Here is a 13,492-nt window from a genome sequence, read left to right as displayed (position 1 = left end):
TGAGAACCAGTCCCCTCTTTGCAGTGCTGGTATTATTGTTGTTACAGTGACCATTCTGAATTTTTGCCTTCTCACAAATTTGTTCAGAGCCCTGAGAGCTAAAATAGGTCTCCATCCCCCACCCTTTTTCTGTACCATGAAATAACGAGAATAGAATCCTCTCCCTACATGCTGAGGTGGAACCTTTTCTATTGCTCCTATTTGTAGAAGATGGTCTATTTCTTGTAGCAACACTTGCATGTGAGATGTGTCCCTGAAAAGGGACGGGGAAGGGTAACGGTTGGGAGGGGATGGATAGGAATGGGATGGTATAAACAAATTTGATTATTTCCAAAATTCATTTGTCTGGTATTGATGACCAGATGGGATGGAACAGACTTAGGCAAAATTAGAAATTTCCCCTTAGAGAGGCTGGTACTGCATGTTGTTTGGCGCTTCTCAGACCCTGGACCAAATCCTCAAAACTCCTTCTTAGGCTGTGTAAATTGAGAGGTGGTGGATGATTGTTGGGGATGTCTTTGGTGTTGTGATCTTTGTTTTCCCCTTTGGGTCTCATACTGTCTATATTGTGGTTGGAACTGAGATCTACGAGGGTAAGGCTGTTTCCTTTTCGTTCCAGGTGTGTAAATGCCTAATGTCCTGAAGGTTGCCCTGGAATCCTTCATAGAATCATAGAATATTAGAGTTGGAAGGGACCTCAGGAGGTCATCTAGTCCAACCCCCTGCTCAAAGCAGGACTAACCTCAGCTATATCATCCCAACCAGGGCTTTGTCAAGCCTCAGCTTAAAAACCTCTAAGGATGGAGATTCCACCACCTCCACCACCTATTCCAGTGCTTCACCACCCTCCTAGTAAAAAACTTTTTCCTAATGTCCAACCTAGACCTCCCGCCCTGCAACTTGAGACCGTTGCTCCTTGTTCTGTCATCTGCCACCACCGAGAACAGCCTAGCCCCATGCTCCCTGGAACCCCCTTTCAGGTAGTTAAAGGCCGCTATCAAATCCCCCCTCACTCTTCTCTTTTGCAGACTAAACAAGCCCAGTTCCCTCAGCCTCTCCTCATAAGTCCTGTGCTCCAGCCCCCTAATCATTTTTGTTGCCCTCCGCTGCACTCTCTCCAACTTGTCCACATGGAATGCAGGACTTCATTGGATTTTTTCCAGCAAAATGCTGTGTTTTATCAAAAGGGAAGTCCTCTATTTAAGTCTGCAGCTCCCTAGGAAGGGCTGCGGTGTTGAGCCAGGACGCTCTGTTCATGACAACAGCCATAGCTGTTGTCCTAGCTGTGGTATCAGCCACATCTAGGGCCGCCTGCACAGATGTGTAAGCTCCGAGTTGCCCTTCATTAATGAGTTTCTTATATTGTTCTCTCTTAGGTTCCAGGATGTCATCGATGAACTGGGATAATTTTTTGTAAATATGATGATCGTAATTCAACAGTAATGCTGCGTAATTAGAGACCCTCATTAATAAAGTGGAGGACGGATATACTTTTCTACTCAATAAATCAAGTCATTTCCGATCTTCATTGTGTGGTTTGGATTTATAATTCGTCTGCTTCCCTCTTTGATTGGTCGCATCTACAACTAATGAATTCGGGGGTGGATGGGTGAATAGGAATTCCATCCCCTTTGCTGGAATATAGTATTTTCTATCATTCCTCTTGTTGATTGGAGGGATGGTTGCTGGTGTCATCCATATTACATTAGCTGGTTCCATCAAAGCCTTATCCATTGGGAGGGCAATTTTTGAGGCGGTTGCCGCATTTAAGATCTTTAGCAGCTTATGTTGTGACTCTGTCACCTCCTCTAGAGGGAATCTCTAAATCCTGAGCGACTCTCTTGAAGAGATCATTGAATTGTTTGGGATCGTCTATAATAGCCAGTGCAGGTGGAATGATTGCATCATCAGATGAAGACAATGCTTCATTCATGGGAGGCAATGGTCCTTGATATGTGAAAGAGGTGTCCGTTTGAGTTCTGTTTCCCTCCTGAGCTACTGAGGCTGAGGTCGATGGCCTCACAGATTTAGTTGTATTGACATGGGAGCTAGCAGGTCTTTCTTATGGCTTGGAGTAGGAAGAACAGGCATCCCAGTTGTGCCACTACATGTGGTATGGCATCGGAGGAGCAAACCATTGTGGATTGTAGTAAGGGTGTGGCCTGTGTCCTCTATGCTGGGGGTCGTGACGAGGCTCTACTGAAGGAGGAATGCTCAGATAAGAATTGAGCTTCCTCTGTGCCACTGTCATCAGATCTGAAGGAATGCACTGGTGAAAAAGCCTTGTCATGTGCAAGGTGTATGGGAGAACCATTGGTAGTATCGGATCTTGAGAATGAAGTATGAACTGGTTCGATATGGTGCTGTTTGCACCTTCTTTTGCCCAACGGTGCTGAGGTCAGTGCTGTGGTCTCAATCAGCTCTGCTATAGCAGTCAGTGCCGAAATAGGAGCCATGTCAGAAACTGACGGTGCGGTTGGTGCTTCATTAGGAACTGGTGTTGTTGTCGGTGCGTTAGTAGACACTGGTGCCGTGATAGGTATATTGTCTACAGTCGGCACCGTGGTCAGTCTTGGTGCCAGCATAGGTGCCGTAGTTTCGGCACCGTAGTCTTTTTAGGTACCGTGGGGCATGACGGTGCCATAGCAACCGTTGGCAGTTGAGCAGCATGTTTCTGCACCATGTTTTTATGTGGTGCCGTGCCAGAGAAGGACAGCTTTTTAAAGTTAGTCAACTCCTGACCAGAATGTTTAGAGTCCTTGGAAGGGTCTGGTCGTGTCATACCCTAGGATCCTTTTGCCTCCGTGGTACGTAGTTTAGGGGACAGCATCTTAGGAGAACGCTTTTTCTTTGTTGCAGGACTAGAGGTAGGAGATGAAGCTCTCTTTCCCTGTGTTAGGCTTGTCCGGTCCCGGGTCAGATGCAGGTCTAAGGGACTTTTCCATCAAGATTTACTTTAATCTCAGGTTACTGTCCTTTCTGGCCCTCAATTTAAGGTTTTTGCAATGTGTGCACTTTTGAGGTTCATGGGCTTAGCCCAAGCACCACACACAGAGTTAGTGTCTGTCCAACACTGGCATCACCTCCCTACAGAAGGTGCAGCTCTTAAAACCAGGGAAATCTGGCATCTCTTATTCCTACAATCTCCACAACTCGGAGAAAGAAAACAAATAAAATAAATTTGATGAAAAAAATTGTTTTTTAATTAGATAGGTAACTAACTAACTAACCAAAAGAGAATTAACTATGACTAAACTAAGCTAAATAACTAACTCTAAATTGTCTAAAGGGTAGTAAAGTTTAACTGCTGACGAGCACTCCGTCTCAGACCGTGGATGGTTCAGAAGGAACTGAGGGGCTATGGTCGCGTGTGTGCTAGAAGACTCGCGAACAGTGCCGCGAGACAGCAACTGCACGCATGCGGCCCAAGCAAATGCTGCTGAGAAGATCTCCGGTCACAGGCGCGGGACACGATGACACCTGAAGCGGAGCACCCACAGGGACATTACTCAAAGAAGAACGGACAGTTTTTGTAAGGGAATTGTGTTGTGCTGGAACGGTAGAGAAGAATTGCTCATAATGCAGATCAGGCAATGTGTAGGTAAAATCTAAACTTAATGAAGAAATGACAAAGCAATGAAAAACGTGTGTGACTATCATGTACCAGACTCATGTGATATTCAATGTTCTTTAAGAATACAATCCCCTAATTGTTTCTGGGGACAGCAGAACAAGGAATTTAAAAACCTAAAGACCATTTTTCACCTTAGATCCTTATGTTCCCTTCCCACACCAAGAATGCTACAAACATTGCTGCTTCTAAGCTGCTTCATGCCATTGATCTTGTATCAACTTTGTATGCATTCGATAAGGAATAAAATGCAGTGAACCATATTTTTTGTGGAAATACAGTACATCAACTTGGCTAGCTTTAACAGAGCCATTTAAAATCATGTTAGAGCTGAAATTATTTTTAAAAATCAGCTAAAAGGAATTCTAAGAATAAATTCATAATGTTGTTGTGGGAACATGGTATCTAGTATTACAAACCAAATGCGTAATTCCCCTCTGTAATATTTGATGCAGATGTCATCATCCATTTTGCAGATAACATTGCATAGACTGCACTGACATAGATGGTAGTTTCATGTGTAGAATATGCAACAGGATTCTGCAGAGCAGAACAGGAGGAAGAAATTTGTCCTTATTCTTGGCTGAACTCTACAGTGTCAATTACCACACCACATTTCCATCTCTCCTTTCTTTTTGAATTGTGCAGCTGAACAATAGTTCTATTCAGCCATTCCTGTATATACAGAAATAATCTTATCATGGGTGAGTGGGAGGGGCCTCATTTTTCATTCTGGTCACTATTATTTTAAATTTACATAGTACAAACACACAGAAACTCCCTTTATTTTCTGAAACATCTGTGGTTCACTGCTGGGAAGAAGCAAGGCCAGCTGCTGCTGGAGTTTGTTATTTTATTATACTTTGATGCGTTTGCATTCAGTCTTGTGACCGTGTGCACTGCACGGCTCAGATTTAGTAATCCTTTGGCTCCGTGTTATCCACAGAGGTGTCCTGGCTAGTGGCCAGTCTGGCTGCTGCAGTGCTGTGTGCATAAATTTGTATGCACTGTCTCATCTCCAGTTCTTTTGATCCTGCTCTGGCTGGGGATGTTCATTTCTAGGCCCTGTCTGCCTGACTTAAATACCATCATCCTTGACCCCCCAAGGCCATGCTGATTAATGCTGAGATGCAGTTTAAAGTCCTTCTTACAGCTCTCAGGTGCAGAGCAGTTTGTGACCACTTGGGTTCCCTGAGGCACATCAGCAAGGTTCAGAGAAGCCCGCACCTACCTAAGGAATGGAGTGAAGGGAATCCTTCACAGATTTCTGCCGCTGGTCTCACTCTGAACTACAGCAGTGCCTACTGCATTACAGTATGTTGCTTGTTTCAGCAACAGTGCAGGCCGGGTCCAACTGTGCTTCCTTTTGGACTAGTGCGTCTTCCAGATCCACAAAGGTAATAGCCACGGCTAACTCCCTCTCATGCAGTAGTCTAAATGCACTTCACCCTCCATGCCCTGGGCCTTCCTCCAGAGCCCCCTCTCGCTCAGTCACGCCACTGACAATATTCAACCGGATTTCTCACACCCGATAACAGCGGGCTCAGCTCTCTCAAAACACTCACCACTTACATGTGCTGCTGCTCCCTCCGTGGCACAGGTTGACACGCCTGTCGTCACTGGAGCCCGCTGCAGTCTGAGCGCACAGTTAGGTCGTCTGGTGCAGAGTAAGAAAAAAACCCACACTTTGTTGTGGGCACTCTTGCAGTGGGTTCAACAGTGCTGTGATACCCCTGAAATCCCAGCGTATCACATGCTGTGCAGGGCAACGTGATGCCAAATATTGTCAGACTCTGCCCATCTTTTCTCCACAGCCAGCTGTACACACAGCCTAGTAGCCACATCTTTCCTGTTCCTCTCCTTCATCTTCCACCACAATGTAGATGTCAGAATTTTCGCACTTGCCTCCTACCCCCAAAATCCATCCTGCCCTCTTACATAACAACCCAAAAGAGCACTTGGCAGATATCCCACAACTGATCATGAATGACATGTAAACGGATAGATATCTATGAAACAGTCGTCTCTTTTTGGATTAAGTTTCGCTCTCACATAAGGCTTACAATCATGTAACTCCATTGACTTCAATGGAACCATCCCAGACTTGTATCTGTGTGGGAAGAGGAAAACGCCCAGATTATGATTTGTACATCCTTTTCTCTGGCCTTGACAAATGCCATCTTGTCCTGCTCATATCCATTCAGAATGTTGCTGCAAAGATTTCTTTCTTAGCCTGTTGTTTTGACCACGTCTCTGTGTATCCCTCTACTGATTTCCCTTTCTCTATTGCATCAAATATAAGCTATTTGTCTTCACTTTCAAGGCCCTTCACACCTATCTTCACTCTCTCCATCATCTCTCATTCATTATTGAGAGGTTGACTCCTGCTTCCAATTAGCTGATAATGCCCCCACGCTTGAGAGGCTTCCATAAATATTCACAAAGGTACCTCATTATCCTCCTTAAAACTCTCCTTTGTCAAGATTCCTACAAAAAACTTGACAACAGTTAGGCCGCTGGGGCGCAGAAACCACTGCCTATCATGCTGACCAATACTGTCTCATAGTTTCCTTGTACTCCCCTGCCTGTATCTGTCGTCTCTTGCTTTATATTTAGTTTTCAAGCTGTTTTTGTTCTGTGTTTATACAGCGCCTAGCACAAGGGGGTTCTGGTCCATTCAGTAATACAAACAACATAACATGCCTGTCCAAAGCTCAATATGACTCATGTTTTAGATGAGGACAGGTATATCTGATTCAGCCCAATTTACTAATTTATCTTTCTTCTCTACATGAACATCCGTGAACCAATACTTTAGAGCCGAGCTCAAAAAATACAAAAATGTAATCGTTCTACCAGACTAAGGACCAAATGCATTGCTGTTGTAAACAGGTGCAGATCCATTTAAGTTGCTCTCCATCCATTTACGCCAGTGGTGAATTTAGCCCTAACTCTACAATCATAACAAGTAAATACTATTTTTCAGGTAAAGAAAACCAAACCAGGTGATTTTGTTGAATTGGATTCAGAGAATTAAAATTCACTGTATTTCTTTTTTCTTCTTTTACTACTTTTATACATATGTTTTGCATACTTAGCAGCTTTTTTTAAAATGAGACAAAACAATAGGAATGCCTCCGAACCATAACCACATCCTAAACAGTGAATCATGAGGAATAAATCCAAAATGAAATCATCCAAAATGAAAAACTTGCTCTATAAAGATTAAAATAAGAACATACTGGAGAAACAAATAAACTTCTGAATAATCATAGAAATGAGGCGGGATTAAATACACCTAGACCATCTCTGACGGTGTTTGTCAATCCCATTCTTAAAAATTTCCAGTGATGGGGGATTCCACAACCTACCGTGCTAACCTGTTCCAGTACTTAAGCATCCTTGTGGTTTAAAAGTTTTTCCTACTATCCAACCTAAATATTCCTCAATAGACATGGAGAGCAACTGATCACAGTCCTCTTTATTACAGCCTTTTGTGTATTTCAAGACTTATGGCATCGCGCCCCCTGCCTTTTTTTCTTAAAACGAAACATGTCCAATTCTTTCAATCTTTTCTTATGGGTCATATTTTTATAAAAAACTCATTTTTGTTGCTCTCCTCAGGACTCTCTCCAATGTGTTCACATCTTTCTTAAGTGTGGTGCCCAAATGTAATATAAAGATAGTAATGTAAAGGTCTGTCAAATTACCTGTATAATAATAATCCAGGGCCACATTTTGGAAGGGTTTCTTCAATTGCACACCACATATCTAAGAGCACAGCCATTTGTATACACCAAAACCTGAATGTGTGGGCCTAGCTATGTGCATGGATATGAACAGATCAGTGCACATATGCCTGAATTAGGCACAAAGGCCCTGATTCAACAAGGTATTTAGGCATTCACCTAACTTTAAGTACCTGAAAAGCCCCATTAAGTCAACAGCCGGCCCTTGCTGAATCAGAGCAATGAAGATGGATTTTTCACACATAAATAGACACATTCAGAAATGAATGCAAAATTCAATGCTCTAAATCCCTGCAAGTATTTCAGCCAGTAAGTTATTTAAGATCAAGCACCATTCTATGGTGCTCTTCGCATCCAGAACTGTGAGTGTTCTTGGTACAATGTTGAGTTAAAGGCCAAGACTAGGATTTAATTGTATTCCAGGAGAGGAGGGGGTTTATTTTCCTGTGTTATGCTGGTACTATATAAACAATCTTATAGATGGTTATGGACCAACCACAATGGCTTTGTCTACTGCATAAAGAAATCTATACTGCCTCTCCACAGAAGAGGTTAACCCCCATCAATATGCTCACAGAGCTTGAGTCTCATTTACGCTAAGGTCTTTTTACACTGCTCTGGCAGTGTAAAGAGGCCTTAGAATACATGAAAATCTGGCCCATAGACTCTCTATTATGAAGAGAAGCTCTGCCCACTGATGTGCAGTTAGATATTTCACCATAAGATGCTCTTTAGAAACTAACAGTCGATTGTATGCTGTGCATTTTAAAAATGTAAAAGGACCTTAAATCAGTTTTAAACATTAACAAGCCATCAGTTTAATTACACAACAATAGTAAACATCAAAGAGGCTGAAGTTCTCACCATGACAAGGTTACCCAAGTTAAATATCCCTTCCAAAATTTATTAGTATTAATTTTAACAACTCTGGATTGATACACATGTCCAATCTTTTTTTAAATCTTACTAAGTCCTTGGCCACAGTGACTTCCTGCGGAATGAGGTCCACGGTTTAATCATATGTTGTGTAAAAAGTATTTCCTTTAATTGGTTTCGACCTCCCCTCTTTTAATTTCATTCTGTGTCCCCTTGTTCTTGTACTATAGGGCAGGGAGAAGAGAAGCACCCGATCTACATTCTCTAGACCATTAATTGTTTAATATACATTTATTATGTCCCCTCCTATTTGTCTCCTTTGTAAAGTAAATAATCCCAGTCATTTCAGGGTCTCTCAATATGCAATGTTTTCTGGTTCTGCAATCATAACTTGTCCATACAGTTTTGCTAGAGTGTTGTACACCATGAAGGTGGTGAAGGAGTGAATTTTTCTCTCTCTTTTTTTTTTTTTTAAACCAAAACCATTCTGTGTAATTGTTTTTGGGAAAGGTGCAAAGGGGCGGGAGGTGATAAAATTGATAGAATGTTTACCTGACCTACAAAATAGCTCCATTTTTACCAAGTGATATTTTGGATTTCATTATTAAGGGTACAGGGCAAAATCCCCCCCAACTCACCAACGGCAGCAGCAGAGCACAAGGTTTAGGATGCTATATACAGAGCACATGCTAGGTAGCATACACATATCAGCAGTATGTGCCATGGGGTAGCAAGTATGCAGGGGTCTGGGGCCCAACCATGCCTACAAGCTGGCAGACTATATTATCTTGGGACCATGGTGGTCCAATAAGTGCATTAGCTACTCTTACAGCCTAGTGTTTCAGTCCCTGCTCCTACATCTGGATCAACTAGCACAAACCCCTGCATCTGTCCAGAGTCTGAGTGTCTCCAGTAGAGACCCTAGTGGCTGGAAGTGTCTGATTACTTTGCAAGACCAGGGCCCAAGAGGACACTAGGCTGGGATCATGGCCAGCTATTGTGCTATAGAGTGGCAGAGGCTGCTTCTGCCCTCCGTTCCTCCCCTCCACCACACCCCTAGTGCAGTGAAGCCAAGTGGGCCAGCTCGAGGCTGACCAGCTTAAAGGCACAGTGCATGAAAACATGGAGAAATTCTTGCAATGTCTCGGTCATCTTTAAAACTGATGGGCCTGACTCATCTATGTGTTTTGCAAAATAATTATCCCATAACAAACCTGCAGTATTAATCATGATGACATCATCCAGTATTTCAGTGTTCCAATACCAAGAGGATGGACAACTTGTAAAAATGTAGACAGAATTATTTTCTTCCAAAAGCTAAGGGCACATTTTTGCTAGGTCAGAGCTACGTTTTCACAAACAGGTGCCCTACACGCATAGGCTAAGCATATTCATAGTAAGGTCTATGCCCAAGTATACAGCTGTGTGTCCAAACGTGATGTGTGCACACCACCATTCCTTTGTGTGAGTACAACCACCTCTTTGCTCCCATATGCCCATATTTTGCATGCCCAGCTTCCCTGCCTATTTTTGAAAATTGGGTCCTTACTATAAAGCATAAGGCTTCTGAGTATTTTCCAGCAACTTTTCAAGCTGCTCCTAATCCATCCACATCCACATCTGAGGTTTTTTGCCACTCATTCCATTTCAGCTAAATACCGATAACCCCTCACCCAAGCCCCTGACATGTACTAAGACCACCAAGAAGTGTCATTTGCCTCTCACTTACATCAGTGTAAACTAAAAGCCAATAGAAGCTGTGCTAGTATAAAGATGGTATAAATAAGAGTGGGCAGTGCAGGGTTTTTAAAATGAAACGTTTATGGAGTCATTACTGTAGAAGGTGTCATAACTTTGTTGCATTTTACTAAGTCTGGAAGAGAGCAAATACATGCTATTTTTTTTTTTTTTAAAAGTCCACTCTTAAGATGGAGTGATGGCTCACTGCAAGAAGCAGTTTGCAAAGTTGTACTCTAACCAACCACAACAGCCACTAAGGGATAAAAAAATACTTGAGGTTCCTATGCTTTGGCATTTTGGCAAAGAATGTTTTATTAATGTAAAGAATCAGGAACTTAAAGAACACTGAGATAAAGCAAAGGAAAACCGAGAAAATGCACACAGCACACTATAGCAAAATAACAGTATTACCGAGAAAATATCACCACGGTATCAAAAGAACCTTAACAAAAGGTATGCGAAGTATAGTAATGAGGGGAATTGGGAGGCAGCAATTCTCTAGTGGGTAAAGCACTGGACTGGGAGTCAGACTATGGAGGTTCTATTCCCAGCTCTGCCTCTGACCAACTGGGTGATCTTCGGTAAGTCACTTAGTTCTTTGTGCCTGTTTCCCTTCCCCTCCTTTATCTGTCTTATGTTATTAGATTGCAAGCAATTCGGGGTTATCTACCTCTCACTGTGTATTTGGACAGCACCTAGCACAATGAGGCCTTGATGCTTTCATGTAATAATAAAAATAATAGTACAGGGAAATGGGTGCACGGGGAAAACCCCACGCAAGAGAAAAAATAGGAATGGCTATTCAGATATAGGCACTCAGATATATAGAAAACAAAAAGAAAAGGCAGAATACGCAGGACTATTTACTATATTCTACAGTGATTCAGAGCTGCAAGACCTCACAAGAAATCTTCAGGAGTCTGGCACTGGACAGAAGTCCTGAATTTGCGACTACTGCCAACCAAGAAATATACTTTGTGCATTAGTTTGGCCCACAAGTAACCACAGCGTAAGAGCAGGTCAGCAAATGAACAGCTGGATCTGAGCCAGCTGGAGCCTTTCGAAATGAGGTGCTGCTTTTGGCATATTTTTTCCCCACATGTCACAGTAAAAAGTAAAAAGACTGATAGAGTGGTGCTTTAGCAGAGGATGGAGGGAATGGAGAGGAAGTTACAAAGGATCCTCCACAGATGGATCAAAGAAAACACAGGTGCTTTTGTGCAGATTTTAACCTGGAAAAAGAAACATTTCTGTGAGGCTGTTGTGATATTATACAGACGTACTGGGTCTGAAATACCCACCTCATGGTCTTTCACAAAACTAATGGAAAATAACTACTGAAATACACACACACATCAGTGTATATACATGGATAAGTGCAAAAACAGTAGTAATATTTTAGATAGCTAGCTCCACCTGCTAAAACACTGACTGGGGAAGCACAAATACCAGACTCCAGGCAAAAGCAATAAATACATTTTTGGTTTATTTTCCTTTCAAAACGTATTTTACAGCAACATCACAAATCAAAGAGATGTCAACTTTTGGAAACAGAAAACAGTGCATAAACATGGAGGGACTCAGGCTCGAAGCCCTTCCTAAGAAATACTCAAGTGTAATACCTTTCAGCTAGTGTTTGAGTGCTCCCAGGAGTAAAGTGAGAACTAATCAATCTCCATTAACTCAGTTCATTGGCTTTATGAGTGCTTTCTTTTTTTTAATTTTAATTAATGACAATATCCACTGTCCATAGCTGCAGGTAAATTTCTGATGCACTCTAAAATATCCTGTGGTGTCCGTGTGTGTGTGTTACGGGTAGGAGCATTGTTAAAAATCTGGGGACAGCGAGTGACGGTTAGAAATATACGCACAGACGTTCCTAAATTGTGTTGTGAATGTGCTCCATTCACAGGTCCCATAAGGCTTAATATACTATATAATTATATATATTAGCTCCACTTCCACATAGGGGAGTAGCTACATGACTCGATACTGTGATTCCTTATTAAAGCCACATCTATTTTATGCTTTTTATAATATAACAGGTTCCTACCTTTTAAAAAAAAAAAAAAAAAAAAACCAATGTGCATCTACCTAATGTGCATGTATAAAGAAAGAGGTTATTTAATAACACTACATGAAAGTCAAGGTCTTTTAGCCTCAGATTTAAGAGCTAGTGACAATTCATCCAACAGCTCCATAGTGAGGCAGAATTATAATTCTTTGCTGACTTGCATATCTTCGGTACTTGTATGGCTTGCGTTCTCTTAGAATCTGAACACATCAGTCTGTAATGAGTGTATCCTAGTAACACACTTGTGAGACAGAAAGGTACTATTGTTCCCATTTTGCAGGTAGGGAACTGAAGCAGAGAGAGAGAAACCAACTTGCCCAAGGGCACACGGCAGGTTTGTGGCAGTTCACAGAACTGGACCCAGCTCTCCTGAATTTCAGGCTAGTTCCCTAACTGATGGGCCATTTCCTCCCTTATTGTACACAGCACACAAGATAATCCTTATGGGCACTAAAATCTTTCTGAGTTCTCATGCCTACCATCCCTATTTTTCCATTTTGCCAACTGACCATTTAGAGCATGGGGAAGACACAGTCTGGCTAGCTGTCCACAGTGCATGTACTAATTAAAGCTTCAGGGAAGGCATTTTGTAATCTGTGGGGGACATGAAGGATATTTCTCTGACAGTTTAAAAACACTTCTTACATAGTTTGCCTTACTGCATATTATGCCCCAGGGCATTCAGCTAAGTCAGGCAGTTGAAGAAATAACAGTGGCATTAACCTTTAACATTAAAAGTAAAAATAACCCAGAACAAATAAGACTTCTCTCAGTAGTTACTTTATCCACTTTACTTCATTATAAAGGGCCCTGTTGTGTTTTTTGAAGAGTGCCAAATAATTTGAACAGAACAGCATAAGGAGACTCCTGCCAAACACCCCATCATTATTCCTCGCCCCTACCCCCATTTCCCTTTTTTAAAATTAATTAATCTCAGAAAGAAATAAAAATTGATCTCATTTTCCTAGATCAGCTTCTCAGTTCCATTACCAGAGGCATCATTCCTCTCTTGTTTCAGAAATGTGTAAAGTAAGCAGCATTAAATGAGACAGAACAGGGCAAGGAACAGAAAGGAGAGAGGCTGGGAGAAAATTGTTTGAAAAATCAAAGTGAAAAGGAAAGTGTGAGATACACACAGGACAGACAGAGTAGGAGGCAAGACAGACTGAGTTGGATTGGTAGTGGCACAATGCGTTTTCTGAAAAATAAATTTCTCAAGGTCATTAGAGCCCTTTGTTTTCATTTCACCCCACATTTCTCAGCAGTTATTTTACGTGAGCAGCAGCTGAATGATTTAAAGCACATTAATCCACCATATGGACCAAAGTGACATCAATGCAAGGGCTGCCTGGTCACAGTTGAAGACAGAATTTGGGTCTAATGTTTTAGGTTAGTAAATGTGAAGGGCTGAATTGTGCGCCA

At 42.0% G+C, this 13,492-nt stretch overlaps 1 protein-coding gene across 6 annotated transcripts in view; it reads right to left on the bottom strand.

The window, feature by feature from the left end:
• The window catches only part of LOC137167129 (BDNF/NT-3 growth factors receptor-like), a 259,594-nt gene that overhangs the window by 161,501 nt on the left and 84,601 nt on the right, over window positions 1–13,492 (bottom strand). Inside the window, exon 12 of one of the 6 annotated variants that reach the window (XM_067569139.1) lies at window positions 3,194–3,608. The exons of 4 other annotated variants lie outside the window; for them this stretch is intronic. In XM_067569139.1, the coding sequence (XP_067425240.1) occupies window positions 3,376–3,608 (233 nt within the window). In that variant the 3' untranslated portion in view covers window positions 3,194–3,375. Of the gene's footprint in view, window positions 1–3,193; window positions 3,609–13,492 lie in introns of those variants that run through there. One more of the 6 variants, XM_067569141.1, reaches the window with a different exon arrangement.

This window comes from Emydura macquarii, unplaced genomic scaffold (genome assembly GCF_026122565.2).
Source record: "Emydura macquarii macquarii isolate MOO-44397 ecotype Brisbane River unplaced genomic scaffold, CSIRO-AGI_Emac_v2 contig_2897, whole genome shotgun sequence".
Taxonomy (NCBI): Eukaryota; Metazoa; Chordata; order Testudines; family Chelidae; genus Emydura; species Emydura macquarii.
The sequence above is the reverse complement of the archived record's forward strand: the minus strand, read 5'-3'. Positions and strand labels throughout refer to the sequence as shown.